This window comes from Atractosteus spatula, chromosome 7 (genome assembly GCF_055471065.1).
Source record: "Atractosteus spatula isolate fAtrSpa1 chromosome 7, fAtrSpa1.hap1, whole genome shotgun sequence".
NCBI lineage: Eukaryota > Metazoa > Chordata > Actinopteri > Semionotiformes > Lepisosteidae > Atractosteus > Atractosteus spatula.
The window spans coordinates 27,344,424-27,361,184 of NC_142712.1; the positions used below are offsets into that span (position 1 = coordinate 27,344,424).

At 37.6% G+C, this 16,761-nt stretch overlaps 1 protein-coding gene across 1 annotated transcript in view; it reads right to left on the reverse strand.

Moving 5' to 3' along the window:
• LOC148830751 (fatty acyl-CoA hydrolase precursor, medium chain-like) overlaps window positions 1-16,761 on the reverse strand; it is a 93,422-nt gene that overhangs the window by 69,893 nt on the left and 6,768 nt on the right. Inside the window, exons 3-10 of the mRNA XM_088919968.1 lie at window positions 14,486-14,624; window positions 11,478-11,611; window positions 10,536-10,689; window positions 4,173-4,277; window positions 3,356-3,457; window positions 2,426-2,560; window positions 1,230-1,310; window positions 611-758 (exon numbers count right to left, since the gene is read on the reverse strand). Of these exons, the coding sequence (XP_088776094.1) occupies window positions 611-758; window positions 1,230-1,310; window positions 2,426-2,560; window positions 3,356-3,457; window positions 4,173-4,277; window positions 10,536-10,689; window positions 11,478-11,611; window positions 14,486-14,624 (998 nt within the window). The remainder of the gene's footprint in view (window positions 1-610; window positions 759-1,229; window positions 1,311-2,425; window positions 2,561-3,355; window positions 3,458-4,172; window positions 4,278-10,535; window positions 10,690-11,477; window positions 11,612-14,485; window positions 14,625-16,761) is intronic.

The following is a 16,761-nucleotide window of genomic DNA, read 5'->3' on the forward strand; positions in this document are numbered from 1 at the left end:
ATAATGAAGTACAGCAGTGAAACAGATTAAATGAAGCCATTGTTTTACTAACAATGTAACACACGACAAGTGCCACCTATTGAGCATGTTTGGCAAGTTAATCACACAGCCAAAGTACACCTCTAATTCAGCAATGAGTGTTAACAAACAGTATTAGCTTTGCAGTATTAGATTTTTAGATTATTTCTAAAAAGGATGTATTTTCTTATATCTGTAAATCTTTGTTAAAATACACTTTCTTTTCCTAATTCACAGGTGTTGGAATAAATTTAGAGAGAACTGTATGTATAACTCAGTAAACCAAGTTGAGAAACAACAGACAATTTCACGAATTTAGAAACTACAAAATGAATGAAAACATTAACAATACATTACAGAAAATAGATTCATTTTAGAAATGTTCCAACAATAAATAATCAACAGCAGCATTATCAGTAGGCTCAATCTGCCTCAATGTGTAAATTATCAACATCAAGACCTTGTTCTATACTGAACCATTGATAAGGTTTTTTTTTCATTTAGAAAAAAAAATTGAAATAATTCACCTCTTTAACAGAGAGATGCCCTGAAACTAAGAGAATTCTATTTCAAAATTGCATCTCATACTTACCTCTGTGGTATTTAGCCTGTTCAATTGTTGGCACAACTAACAATAGGTCACCAATCATTTCACTGGACAAGTCTCTGACTTCCTCAGGATGTGAACTGTTTCCGATGTATTCAGCTATCAAGAGCTCATTCATCCTTGGACCCACACACTGAATCAAAAAGCAAAACAAATCACTGAGTTACAGTTTCTGAAGGAACCCGAACCTCCATATATTGTTTTTGTTTCATTTTTCCATACTATTTAAAGATATTTTAAAATATCAAAAAAATGGGGCAGCATGGTAGCTAAGTGTTGCTGTCTTGTGGGGCCCGGCAGGCACTCTAGATTCATCCCACAGTCAACAAACATAGTGGTAGGTTAATTTGCTTGTGATAAAATTTGCCCTGGTTTCTAGTGTGAGAGTCTGCATTTCTGTGACTGCCTTGTAATGGACTGGCATCCTGTCCAGGGTGTACCCTGCCTTGCACCTGTTGCTTGCTGGGACAGGCTCTAGCTCCCACAGAATGCTGAATTGAAATAGGCAGTTATAAAATGGAGGGATATTGAAAAACATTAACATTTATTTTCTCAACCACTTTAACTACAAGGGATATCAAAGTTAAATGGTAAATGTTTTTACCTTGTATGGGAAAATCTTTTGTAAGATTGAATCTACCATCTCTATGTCCATTCCTTTCTCCCACCCAGGAGGTGCCATCCCCTGTTAATAATAAACTGTTTAATCTGTAGATTTCTTTACATGTGCAAAACAGGCATCTTTTACAAATAATTGAATTTAATGAACTACAGTACTTCAGATAAATTCCAATACTTCTTCACTTTATGTTTTCTATAAAGCACAACCTGGTTTTTAAAGTTCATATCACACAACCAACCTCATTTGCTATTGTCTAGACTGATCAGATCAGCTCTGGGCTCTCTCATTGAAACTCCTGTGTCTGCATGCAGGGCTACTGTTTATGAAACAGCATTTGGAGGATTTATTTAGAGAACCTAGCAGCTCAGCAAAAAAAACAGCAGGAACACCTATTTACAGTACCCTGTATTTTGTTCTCTTAAACCAGAAAAAAATATATCAATGTCAAATATACTGCTCAGCCAATGAAGGAAATTGAAGCTATGGTCTCAGATTAAATGGGTTCTACACTGGCCCATGAAAACGCAGTTTTGTGCTGGCCTTTCTGCTTCTTTGGAATGGTGTACAGAGTGTCAGAATTAGACATTTATTGATTTACTGATTCAAGTGTTGTCTAAGTACGATTATGAAAAACCCAAAAGAACATTTTAACATATTAGTGGGTAAGTAAAAAATGTTTTTCAGCATTTCAACTACAATTCTGTCAAACTCAATTGATTTTGAGGTATTCTCAAGCATTGCACTGTCCTTCGGATGAGACATACAACCAAGGTCCTGACTCTGTGTGGTCATTAAAAATCCCAAGGCATTTCTCGAAACAAGTAGGGGTGTAAGTCCTGGCCAAATTACCCATTGGCCCTTACCAATCATGGCATCCTAATAATCCCCATCTATGAATTGGCTGCATTACTCTGTTCTTCTCCCCACTAATAGCTGATGAGTGGTAAGTGTTGTGGCGCACTATGGCTGCCGTCGCATCATCCAGGTGGATGCTGCACATTGGTGGTGGTGGAGGGGAGTCCCCATTATCTCTAAAGCGCTTTGAGTGGAGTCTCCAGAAAAGCACTATATATGTGTAAGCAATTATTATTATTATTACCTACTGTACATTGAGCCAGGTTTGAAACTGACGTCAGGACAGGGTCTAAGCCACTTACTCAGACTGGCCATATTCTTACCTGGGGCAGGACCCAACCAAATTCATGATTATTCACTCCCAGCAAATATGGAACCTTGTGAAATGTCTTTTCAATCAGGATGTCTTTAACCAGACCTGACAGAAACACTCCATCATACACCCCCACATATCCAGTCTTTGCCTGGAAAGAACAGTTACATGTGACCAGCCAGCCTCCATATAGTGACTAGCATACAATATATTCCTAAACAGTTTAAAGCAGTTTAGAAAGACTTTAAAGCACAAACCTGAAACATCTCATTATCTCTAGTGAAAGGTGATGGAGTTTTAAACTCAGAGTACTGTATATCTTCAAATATATTGCGCCTGTACAGTTATTAAGATTGGTTTTATAATTACTGGAACAAAAGCATAAGGACCTTGTCATGTTCATCCTGCCAAAGATGTGAAATCCTCTTATAGTATATCCAACCAATATGGATACACCAAAATGGAGGGAGTTTCTTACCAACACAGCCCACCAATATGATGCTGGAGTCATAATTCCCTCAACAACAAGACACAACAATTATACATTTCAGGATGGCAGGCATCTTTTTCTTTTCTTCTGCTCCCCACCGTTTCATCAGTGTTAAGAGTCAAGACAACTCTTCAGCCTCTCTGTTAATGTGTTTCTTTTAGTGTGCATGCAAAGTTATGTAAGAATTTTAATTTTAGAGGAGGAGACTGCCAAATACTCTTAGTGATGGTTTTACTAAGGGGTGTAGATTTCAATGACTGATAAACTGTGCATTAGAAAGAGTAAATACCAGTAGCATCCATAAATAAAAGATCCAGAACATGACATCACAGACATGAACTTTCCAGAGTACTGTATTTATTGTTGGAGAAAGCAGTGGTATCATGTTAAAGATCTCATCAAATTCCTGTACCTTTGAGTGCACTGTAGAGGGCAGACCAAAGCTCTTACCTCTATAGTGGCCATTATCAGCTCTTCTTCTGATTTGTGCATCAAACAGCTGACAATTTTTCCTGACTCAATGCTGTGACATCCAGTTACATTAGCAATTACCTACATGCAAAATGAATATTAGAATGAAGTCCACAGCAAACTTGAATCTGGTCTTGATCACATATCTTATAAGCTATTGTTTTCTTTAACAGATTACATTGTGACATGACAAGGAACTATTCTTATGAATGAAGATTGGTCTTATTATGATAATAATAACATCAAGTATCTGCAAGACCTGAGGATAGCAGCACCACTAGTGCTAGTTAACAAAGCACAGTTTTGGGTGATGTCAGTGAGGTTATTTCCTCAACTGGGATTCCAATCCACTCTGTTTAGAGTATGTATCTCTACCATGATACCAGCCCCAATGTCCTTGGGATAAGGTCCAGATGTATATACTGTACTGTATATAATTATACGTTTTTTAAATGCATTAAAAACTGGCACCATTAGTACAATTTTTAATCAACAAAAGAGCTAGATTAATAGATTCATATAATAGCAATTACAAAAAGCTGGGTAAATATCTTAGGGTTACTATAAAATAGGGCAGAACAGTGGGTACACAGACTGCAGGAAACACAAAAGTAGAACTCCGAGCTGAGGTGAACTGTGAAATGTTGGAACTGCAGATTAGAAGATGGGCTCAAAAGGAAAAAAAAGAAAATGATTATACCATTTTAATCATGCACAATGATAAGGTGTGTGCTTTGTGCAGTGAATCTGGATAAGGAGCAAGTAGTATTCAATGATGGCATGAAATAGACAGCACCTGCATGACTGGCAGTGGGTTTAAGGTGAAAGGCCCAGGCATGAGTGCCACTCCACTCTCAGATATGGCTCTGTGGAACAGACCTGATGCCAGTGGAGACAGGATCTAGGAACAAGAAGACATGCACTCTGTGTTTCATCTCTGTTTCTGAGCATTGCCTGGATATGGAAGACGACACATCCACTCCTGGAGATCAACAGCTTTAGAGCTGGCTTGAATTGTTGAAGTATTGTAAAAATACAGCATATTGATCAAAGAAAGAGTTTAATTAATTAAGAACCAGAGAGCACAGTTGTGCTGAAAACATGAAACACTGTGACTCAGGAAATGTACCTGGCTCTCATGTTGACCAGCAAGGTAGTTTGGGGTCTCACAATTTTGAACAGTTAGCTTTTTTCTTTGACAACAGAAACTTTAAAAACTTTAGAAAACCAACCCGTCTGTGGATCTCTAACATACTGGTCTGCAACACATAAGTCTTCTTTTTAAACATACACTGTCTAATACCATTATGCCAGCCAAACTGCATTGATGACTTGTTAGTTTTTAACTTAAATTCATTTACATTTCTGGACAATAAATTGTCTACTGTCTGTCAATTTCTTAGTCCTGACTAGACATTTTATTAGAATTGTTACTGTCCATTCAGAATACTGACTTCTATTAGCAAAAATAACAACCCCAGAGCTAGATTTAACAGACTCCAAGCTAACATCACCTAACACTGATATGTCCCTGTGTTTTGAGATTAGCAAGGATCAGTTACACATTAACTAAATTCATTTCAAACAGACCCGCCCTCCATTCCTTCAAAAACAAAAATTGTAAAAAATACAGTAGTATCATTCATACCAGAATGTATATCTCTTACATACAGTATCTACACAGTGACAACGTCATTAACAATATCAATTTATGAATATAATGTATTTATTTAGCTGGTTGTGGTAGGAAACTCCACTATCTTCATAAACATCTGCATTTAATTATTTTTCAGTCACTTGTGGTTTTTGTACCTAACACAATTAGAGGCAATTTCTGCCTAGAATGATGTCTCTAGGCAGTGTTAGAGAATTTTCCATTTGCTTTTGTTCACTGCCTAGAGTTTCTAGCTTACCTGCAGGTGTGAATTGTTGATTATTGATAAGCCCGATTGCTACAGTATATCAAGCAAGGCTGATTGTAATGCTGTGGACAGTTACAGCTTATTATTATTATTATTATGACATTCCTGTGCCTACAGTATGTGTTCATGAATGTCTTATTAACGGCTTCAAATCCATTTTGAATACACTTGATATGCATCTGTTTGCATCCATACAATCTGTAGGTAATTTGCTTTTCCTGCAGTAATAACAGGGAGAGGGGAAGTGGGACCATGAGGAAAAAGCAGCCCACTGCTGTTTGTCATAGAAATAGTGAAATACAATGTTTTTAAAGACACTATATTTGAAATATCTCTTTTTATTATAAAATTGTAAATTAACTTTAATAATAAAATCTAATAGTATTTTTACAGGCAGTGGTAAGTTGACTATGGAAGTGTCTCCGAGAAACTAGAGCCAATATGTAACATCTTGCTTGAGTTAACATTTTCACTTCTTAGAGCTTCAAACATCCTAAAGGATGTTTACGTAGCTGTGCTGGCTGTGTGGCACAAAGAGTAAATGAGTAAGATTGTCAAAAGTCTAGTATAAAAAGACAAAGAGACACAGGGGGAGATGAGAACTGAAGAGAGAGAAGAGAGGAGTCTGGAGGACACAGAACTTAAAGCATGTGCCAAATGAGAGGGCCTTGTCCAGATTATCCATATAAATCAAATCTGAGCTAAGTATTTGAATGTTGCTAAGAGGGCTTACTATTCTGTGTTTGTTAAGGAACTTTGATTTCCTGAGTAAAGAATCTTTAAGATACAAATGACTTTAGTGGGTGTATTTTTAGTATAGGGGGATAGGTTCTCATTTATTTTGTGGCATCTGGGGTTATAGAGAGAGAGATTTAACTGCGGGTGGTATTCTATTTAGTTAGGTAAACAGTTTTGTCTTTCTCTTCTTTTGGCCTTTGTAGGCATTATACTTTATATGAGTTTGAATACTTGGTAATAGTTGGGGGTTTTCTGGGTGGTTAGGACATTAGGCCTCTGGAACACCTGGTCTGTAAATGTGTACATAAGGTAACTTACAGTATATGTTATAAGTTTATGTTGTGTATAGTTCAGTGTGTGTCACTGTCATTGTTAATAAATATGTTTAATCAAAAGTGCCTGCATTATTACTCTTCACCAGAGCTGTGCCAGAGAGCAAAAAATTGCCTTTGATTATACAATATTAATTAATGGGTTAATTCTTAAAAATAAATCTTTTGCAAGTTGGGGGTTATGATAATGTATTTTAATTATTGATTTATCCACACAGGGCCTGGCGTTCTCTAATTCCATAACCCCCCATTTTTGACAATATATATACATATATATATACTATATTGACATTTTTTAAGCCTCTTAAGCCCATAGTAACTGGCCCAGCACATGGAAGTTTAAAACTATTACATCACCATTTGTACTGGGTATGTGTCAGATATTAAACTGATAATGTTAAACTGAGTAAGAGTTGCAGGAGATGGTAACTTCATGTATTGTATTAGCACTACATAATAGAACAACAATGTTTTTTAATGAAATGCAAATTTCTCATTCTTACCTTTTTAAATACCTTACCAAAAAAAGGATGGGTTGCAACTTTAAATGTCTTTGAATTGCATATTTAATTAGAAAGAACACAATGAAAAACTATCAGTTTTAGAAATAAGTGGTACAGCTGCAAAGTATTATGACATGCTAGTAAATATATATTTAAGAAAATGCAAATGTTTGTAAAATTCCTTTTCTTTTAGTTACACTGGCCAACAAAGTGTGTTACTGATGGTAAAGTGCCTGAAATAATGTGGTTATTGTCAAACTTGGGCTGGGAGCGGCTCATATCCCAATGATGCCCCACACAGCCAGTGCAAATAAGGAGACTATTTTAGGCTCTCCCCCCCGACTTGTTCTGTGCTCAGACATTGATCTAATCACTCAGTACTAAGCTTTGCAGTGCTGAAACACTCATCCAACAAATCCCTCAGAATTTTCCTAGATTCATGACCACTGAATTAGCAGGGCTATTGAGCCCTCAATGCTTTTTTTTCATCTCATAATTTTCCCACTCTTTTTCACTTTCTCCTCCAAAGCTGCTGGCCAGATTAATCAAATAAGTGAAAAAAGACTACAATTCCTGACATCACATGAAGTTGCACAGACAACCAAACAGTACAGAAAATAAATCAACTGCAGTACAAAAAAATATTCTGTATATACAGTAAATATACAGTAAATACAGCATACAGTATATACAGAACAGTACATATAATATGATAATGTATGTTATTAAAGCCATTATAGTACATGTTAAATTAATGTTTAACAATTTAAAGCTAAAAAATATGTTTCCTAATTACTTGTTACTTAAATTAGCATTAAGATAAAACATAGATTATTTTAATACCTAATAAATAATAAAACCTGAAATAAACACATTGGCTGAGTAATTGTGCTTTGTGAAAAAGCCCTGATTTTATTATTTAATATTAATTGAATATTTAACATCATATGCAGTGATATGAAAAAATAATTTAAAAAATCAATATGGTTTGCAAATTAAATTTTATTATTGGAGAAAGATTATTCTCAAGGGGCTCAGCAATGACGGGGAATCAAACCCAGGCATTGGATTGCAGCCCAGAATTCTTCCTCTGAACCACAGTGTCACAGTAACAAGGTTATGTGGCCATAAGTCATTTTTCTATTTGCTTTTAAATGTGATTATTTAAAAGACACTATGTATAATATGTTTTACAATCAAGCACCTAAAATTAAATTATGTTTTCTAATTACTCTTTATACACCATTATTAATACTTTTGCAAACTATATTTAATTAAAAAAACTGAAAAATTACCACAGTGTTACAGTACAGTATAACTAGATTGGGAAAGCACGAATGGGTTACTAATTTAATTTGTATTATTAAAATAAGATTAACTATATTTTAGACACAACAGTTCATTAAGGATTCACTGAACCACCTGACAGTTTTACAGATCAGTGCAGTCCTGCATAAGATCATTTGAAAAAATAAGGAGGTGTTGGGCGTTCCTTTTGTACATTACCACGGCATGTGTCTTGTGGTACGGTGCATTACACCTTGAGCATTCTTAGTGACAGCATCTGTACAGTAAAGCTTTGATGTTAATGATTCCACCTATTAGTGCAACAGTATTAGTGACCACTTGTTCTGGATTCGCAGACCAAATTAGCCTATTAATGGGCTGTGCGGTAAGAGAGTAAATGCAGGAACCCAGTTCTGCAACATTTTCTTCTCACATATGCTTTTCCCAACGTGTGTCAACCTCTATAGCAAAGGCACAGCTTGGTTAACATGTTTAAGTAGCAGTGCATCATGGATTATTCTTTAGTTAATTAATTTCCATCAGGAAGGTGTTAGATACAGTGTGTGTTCATCTATTAGGAAAGTATTTGCCTGGATATGAGTGTTATGCTGCAAAATTTTAATTTAAAAAAATAAAAATTCTAGAAGAGAATGAGATAAACCACAGGAGAGTGAGTTGTTCCACCCAGTAGCAGCAAACAAAAAATCTCTTAATGTCTAGACATCTCCGCTTTACAGTATGTGCAAAGATGTTCACTTAATTTACTTTTTTTATTGCGGTTCTGTAACAAACACTGCAGTAGTGCTGTATTTACAATAAAAACAAGATGTAAAAAGTGAAGATAATGCACACTACTAAGAATGAAAAATCAAATTGTAATATCATAACTGATCTAATTTATGTGTTTTCACCTGAAATAATTTGAATTATAGGGAGAAAGCAATGGTTTGTTTTACATTTACCATGTAATATGCTGCACTTAAAGTGTGGTGCTCCACAGCTGATGACAGACAGATCCAGTGGCAGGTAGGTAGCAAGCCACAGTGTAGAGCAAACAAGCTGAGTGTCACGGTCGTCTCCCTCCTCTAGAGGGTGCTCCTACCCTTTTCATATTTTTTCTAGTTTATTACGTACACCTGTTCACTGTTTCCTGGTTATTATTTAAACCCGGTGCTCCAGGAGCTCAGGACTCTGCATTGGAAGATGGATACCCGGAAGCCCGCCTACCAGCGGGTCCAGGATAGACTTGACAGCATAGTGTTCACTACGGCGTCCTGACCAGCTGAGTCTGGGGCTCGGAGAGCCTGGCCTCGTAATCCTGTTTTTAATCTCCTGGTTCCTATTCCTGTCCCTGGTTTTAACCTTACTCTTTGGATGGATCTCCCGGTACCTGGACCCTGGACTGTACCTTAGTTTCCCCTTTGGACTTCCCTTTTTGGACTCGTTCGCCTGCCCTCCCCCTTGCACCTGGATCACTGTTAGCACCGCCCCCTGTTCTTCATCCCGTTTATTCCTCACCATGTTTTCCCTATTACCCTAATCCAGTCTCTTCCCGATTATACCGTCTACATAAGCTCCTAAACTATGCACTACACGGGAGTCAGGACCGGCTCCCGTTACACTGAGTAAGCACAATATGAGAGAGTTGTTAGGAAATAAGCGGGGTTTAAGTACATGAAATCACAAAGGTGCCAATGGAGATCGGAGGAATAAAACCGGGACACAAGCAAAAGTCACAGCAAGACTGTGAGCACCATAATATCACAAAGACAAATAGTTACCAATTATAGCAAAAACACTAAAAAAAAATAACTGCGACACCCTATTTTTCACTATAAGGTATTCTACGATTGCCAATTTGCAATACATAGGGCCTTTAAGGTATCTAACCTTAAAGGAGGATGCTGCACATTGGTGGTGGTGGAGGGCAGTCCACATTACCTGTAAGGTGCTTTGAGTGGAGTGTACAGCAAAACATTTAGTTTTGCTGTATAGTCCCCTCTTCAATTTATTCTTATCATTATGGAATGCTGTGAATTCATTGCTGTAATCTCTACCTCTCTCTTAGCCAAATATCAGTGGCTCCAATAACTGTGTGCTTAGCCTATGCTGCTATTTCAAGGATTTTGTTGCTGTTACTCCTGGCATTAAGGTATAAGCATTTAATTACCTGGTCTGTTGACGTGATATTTTAATCATAAGGTTCCTTGCAAATTTTCTTTAGATTCTTCCTCCTTCTATTCTAGCTCAAATGTGTGAATTTCTCTACTTTTTGTACCCCCAGCTGACCTGAGCCTAATTGTAAGCTTGTGTCAAAAAAAATCTTTGCCCTGCAAGTCTTTTCAAGACCAAGAATGTCATCAATTAACCCACTTACTAGTGCAGAGACACTGATTCCCCCTGCAGACTCTCCAAATATAGTTACAGACTGGGTGTCTCCCCCAAAACTCTGTATGTTCTCCTGTACCCAATGCAGGGCAGCAACTTGATCCAAGAAACCCCAGTTTCCTCTGGCATGTTCATCACCAGTGCTGGAAAACAGCAAATGGACAGTAAAGCAGAAATACTGAATTGAATGTTAGACATGATTTTACCACTGGATTCCTCACAGACAAGCCTATACTTATCAGATATTTGACACTGAAGGGACACAGGCTAAATATAGAACAAAGAGCGATTTATATTAATATGTGTGAAGCTATTTTTTCCTTTTAAACCCAGCAGGCATAATTTGTCTCTTATTTATTTGGATATATTTTGTTAGGGACAAAAGAATGTGTACTTTTTGTATTGGATTTAGATTTGTAGTATTAAAGCACAAATGTAAATGTACAAAATTAGATATTTTATGATAGCAGAGTTACTTTTCCTTGATTTGTCTCTTAGAATGGTTGTAAAGTGCTGGGCTTTAACCTTAACCCAACCCTAACCCACACATTTGTTTTATTTCAAAGCAGACAGTTTAATGTTTGAAGAACACAGTGTATTTTGGTGGTATAAGCACAGATAGCATCAAAACCTTATTAGACTTGTTTCTTCCAGAATATCTTGCTCTTCCTTCCCTGAGTCTATTTATTGATAAATACTATGATTAATTAAGAAGTCCTCTGCCAGCATGAATCTGTGACTGGGGTTCAAGCCATTTATTGCTTGAATCTGTCTAGTAGTTGAAAGTTTAATAAGTTATAGATTTCAACTCCCACCTTCAGAGCCTTGTTCTCTGTTTGCTTTAAGCCAATTAGACTGGTGGGAGATTTCAACCTTCAACAATGTTTAAGTACAAATGAGTTTTGCTACACCATGTGGAAATTTATCTCACCTAAAGAATCCCAGAATTCCCAGTCGGTACTGAATCACCACCACCACCACATCCTCATATGCAGCCAGGGCTGAGCCATCAAACCGTGCTGCTCCACCCAGCCTGAATGAGCCCCCATGAATCCAAACCATAACCTGAAAGACATGCCCATCCCCAAAAGTGATTCTCAAAGATAACTGCACCAGTCAGTCTTACTGTGTAATTGAATTCAGTCCTCCTCCCCAGTTCATGCTGTGGGAACTAAATACACTTCCGACAGCTCTGATTCAAATCTGAGAAGTAAAACATTAGGCGTTAGCCCTGGCTTTAACAGACTTATAAGGGCGAAGAAAGTTTATTACTGGTGAATGTCAGACAAATCATGAAAGATTTTTTCTGACCCTAAAAATGATTATATGAGAAAATATATACTTTTCATATAATATACTGTATATACTTTATTAATTATTAATATAATTGTATAGATGTATAAAATTCTCTAAAGCATACAAAAAATAAAGACACATTGTTAGTAATTAATGTATCCCTGTAGGACACATTGATATTCCTGAAGTTCAAACCTATGTAGTATTTATTTTTACCCTTTTTTGATTATCTGTGCATTTCCCCATCATTGTGGGGTAAATACAATATTTCTGATTTTCCAGGCAAAATTTTCTTTTAGCAGATTTTATCCACTAACACTAACTGCATTAAAGTGAAGTCCATTAAACAGAGGGTTTACTGTATATTTATATACGCACATATGCAGCAGTTTGAATTTCTTGATAAGAAAATCAAACATGTTTTTTATTATGAAAATAGAGCTTTGATATCTGATTCAATATCTAACCTGTGGACTTTGAATGTAGAGTATCTTAATAAATACTACAGCTGTTGCAACGTGGCTATTATAATGCGGGTGTTATTGGACAGAACCCAATCGCACAGGATTGGAGAGTGGTGGAGATACCCCAAGAGACCTGACTGGTTAAGGGATTGGCCTCTAGAATAGCCTGGGGTGCAGACAGGTGAACTGACAGACTGGCACGAAGTGGACTAAAAAGGACTAAAAAAGAAAATCTGGGGGTGATAAGAGAATAGTTAAATACTGGCTGCAGGTACTAGATAGCCCCAGCTGGTCAGCAAGAAAAGAAAAGGGGAAAGGATGCGATGGTCTCAAAAGAGACTGGTTCATCGCATCCCAGGTGGAGAGGAGAAAGGCAGGTGGGGTACACCGCCAGCTTTCCATGAAACTGTCTGCCAGAAACCTCTAACTAGAGTCAGGGAGCCTGGGCAATCACGGTGTCACTCTCTAGGCTTCTGATGCTCCTGAAGAAATGGGGTCGCACGGTCTAGTGGAGAGGCCACCCAAATAGCCTGGCATATGCTATCAACTCAGTCTCCCAGGAAAAATCTCCTTAACAGAAGTGCCCAGCTGTGCTCGACACCAGATACTCTGGCATGCTTTGGACCACACCAGGGGAGACACCTGCTAAGGACAGGTCACAGTACCAATCAGAGCCTGAGAGAACTGGAGACCAGGAAAGAAAAGGGCTCTGCTGGAGCACTGGAAGGTGGTTCAAGAGTGGAAAGAAAAAGTAATGAAACAATTAGTTCAGGTAACTGTGTCAGCATGTGTAGGAACGAGTAAAGGTTTATTCCTTGCTGAAAAGAGAAGAGAAGAAACACAATATTTCAGCTGTGGAGCCTACACCTGAAGATTGCTCCACAACCGAAACCAGGTAACCAAGGCAACCTGGAAAAGAGGGTGCTGAAAGAAAAAAAGTGAGGTAGAGCCCGGACTTTGAAGACTTCCCTGAATACGAGCCAAAGCAGCAGGGAAGATGGTGGCCAGGGAAAGTGACCAGCACTCAGAGTAGACTGACAGCACAAGAATCAGGTTGCATTCATCAAGGGTCATTGGCAGCAGGAAGAGAGCCCTGAGGACCTGCATGGTGAACCCTGGAGTGAGATCGGAGATTGACGGAAAAGAGGAGCCAGTGGATAAAAGTTCATGATTGAGACTGAAAGCTCATAGCCGCCATGAAGAGACAAGATTGGAGAGGCAGCACTGTGGGATTGAAGACCACAGGAGCAGGGCAGCATGGTGAAGACTTCAGCTAAAGTTCAGTGAGAGATGCAGACTGATGACTGGTGAACAATCCAGACTACTTCAGAGACGAAGGATGAGCCAGCCAACATGAAGCTCTGAAGTACTGAACAAAGGGCACTGACCCTGGAGGGAAGTTGGGCAATCAACAGAGAGAGGGGACCTGGGTCCAGAATCAGCTTCTGAAGATTCAGCTTGTAGAAACAGATGGGACTGGAGTGCCTGAGGACAGTAATTCCACGGAGTGAGCGTAAGAAGAACAATAATGAAGCACCACAAAACAGAGGTGGCTTGGTATTATAAAGAAAAGGGACAATTGAATAAGGAGTCCTGACAGATAATTAGATTGGTTCTGCTGAAAAAGGAATACGGTCTGTGGCAAGCCATGGATAATTGTGAATCCTTGTGAGAATGTTCCAGTTTCCCAGGGAAACTCCTGGCCAAGAGACACCACAGGACATCAGTCATAACAACAGCACAACAGTGATGAACGGACTTTCAATTTGTATAATTCAATGAGGCCATTTCTATATTTATAACAAGGAAATGCAATGCCTATGTTGGGAGAATTAACTCTCCTTCAGCCACGGCACTGTGGTTAGCATTGCCACCTTGCAGCACAGAGGCCCTGGGTTGAATTCCTGGGCTGCTATGTGTATTGAGTTTATATGTTCTCCCAATGTTCACATGAGTTATCTACAGTGCTCCAGTTTCCTCCCACAGTCCAAAGACATACTGATACATCAATCACCTTCTAGAAGAATGGGCCCTGTTGTAAGTGTGTCCAGGGTATATACTTCCTTGTGTCCATTGCTTGAGCCCTGCCCCAGTCCCCCTCTGATACTGTACTGGATAAGCAGTTAGAAAACGGATGGATGGACGTTACAAAAACAAATCCAAAAATATTCATTTTTACCGGTAATTTGGCCTGTGATGTTGGACTGACTGGAGTGTAGACATTGAGGTACAAACAATCCTCTGAGATCACTGGCATGGAGAATTGCTTCAGTAGATCTCTCATCACCTTTGTAACATCATCTGGATTCTGAATACACCTAGAAACAGAAGCAAAACGAATGCAGAAGAGGTCTTTACCTTACATTTCTGCTTATTGTAGGCATAGTTTGAGAAGTCAGAGACAATGAAGGGCTTGACTTTCACAAAGCTTATTCTCATTACTCTAGATCAAAGTAAATTGAAAGGAAAAATGCACATACAGATCTAGACATTTAAAAATATGCAGGGTATGCCACGTTAAAACGCAGTAGGCGTGACGCATCATACTGTATTTTAATTGAAGTATAATAATATTATCTGGAAGCACCTTGTAAAACCAGCAGGTGGAGCTAATAAAGCTTAACGTCTGATGTACTGCATTTGAGCTGTTGCCGGGAAATGCCTGGTTTCGAATCCTGGTCACTGCTGAGGGACAATCTTTTTCCAATTAAGAATTTAAGTTGTATACTCTTTAGACTTTGAATCATTTTAAACTGTGTATTACAGCATGTTAATAATTAAACATTAAAAAATGGGTATATTTTATAAAAGCAAGCTTGCTCAGTTGGACAAAAGTACACAACCTTCCACCTTCATCATAAATACTTTAATTATTCATAAATATTTTATGCATCAAAGTCTTTAACTTGGTAGCTTAGTGGGCTCTGGTTTTAACGTGCTTGTTCTAACAATTTTAAGCTTACATTGTGTACTTCATAAAAAGTTATAACGTTTTATTCTTTTCTAAGAATATGTAGTAAGAACACCACTTGCTGTTATTGTAAAAAGATAAATGTTGTAGTGACTTAACATCACTTGATAGTTATATGAATATGGAATTGTGTAACTAAGCAGGTAAAATATCACAGGTGGACATTTTGGTAAAATTTTGACATCAGTTTGTTTTTAAAAAACTTTTATTGTCCTTGTAGTGGTAATAGACAAAGCACTGCACCCAATGGTTCAAAGCACGATCAGAGTATTACTTTCAGTTTGTTTCTTATATAGTGAATACATAAAAATAGTCTACTATTATAGATTGTTGTTGGTTCTGGTGTGAATTTGTGTATCTGGATAAATTAAGTGATGGTATTGATTGAGGATTTCTTATCTTAAATTCTTTAAGTTAAACAAAGGAGAGAAGAAGGGTTATTTTTACAATTGGAACTCCGAGATTCTGACTGATTTAATTCCCCTCATTTAGCTGAAACGGATAAAGAAATCATGCAGTAGTTATATGTATTGGAAGGCGCTCTGTTTTATTAACAGACACTCTGACTCAAACCTGTGTTGTACAGTGATATAGACGTGGGTAATGCCATCCCCATTAAACAATGTGCTTATCGCGCAAATCCTGCTTAACTAGAAATTAGACACAAGAAGAGTATTATTGGACAATGTTGTGTGGCTCTGACAAAAGTTCTCTGTAAACTGAAGAGTTATAGAGGAGACACGTTGTGTATCGCCTCTTTTTACACTTGTAAGAACATTCCAATGTTAATGCAACACGGAAGATATTATCAATAACCTTTTAAGTCTGAAGCTCTTAACTCTACTTCACACCTGCATCTCAAGATCACAGTTTGAAAATAAAAAAAAAACATCAAACCTTAGATTGGATGAGAACATCATGATTGTTTCGCAAGGATGTAAAAAGTGACAATTTGTAACAGTTAACATCAGGAGAAAAAAAGTTTATTTTTTAATTATTTGTGGCTGCTGCAGTGACTTGCAATGGCTGGATAGTTAACACTTCATATGCTAAAGTGAAAAATTGATAAAAACGCCAATGTAAACGTCATATTTACAATTTGTCGAAAATAAAAATGTAAAGTTCTCTAAAGACTTCTCAGTCAAGAATTTATGTAGAGAGCTGTGTAAGCATGCATAGGCAGCAAAAGATCAGCTAAAGAGGGAAGAAAACACTTTTAGAGAAAACAATGTTTCAGGTGTGAAGAAAACAGATCCCCAATTCAATTGCAGTCTAAACATTTCCCCACACACCCTGCCCCCACTGCAACTGTAATATACACAAACAAAGCACTGAAAGCTTTATAGTAGATGCTCAGGTATTTCGCATACGTAGGGATAGTACGTAATTCTGGCTTTATGAACTCACACCTGGGATTCAATTAATTCAATTTTTTTTTAAACTGCACCAGGTACTAGATCTTGTTTATATTAAAGCTATATCAC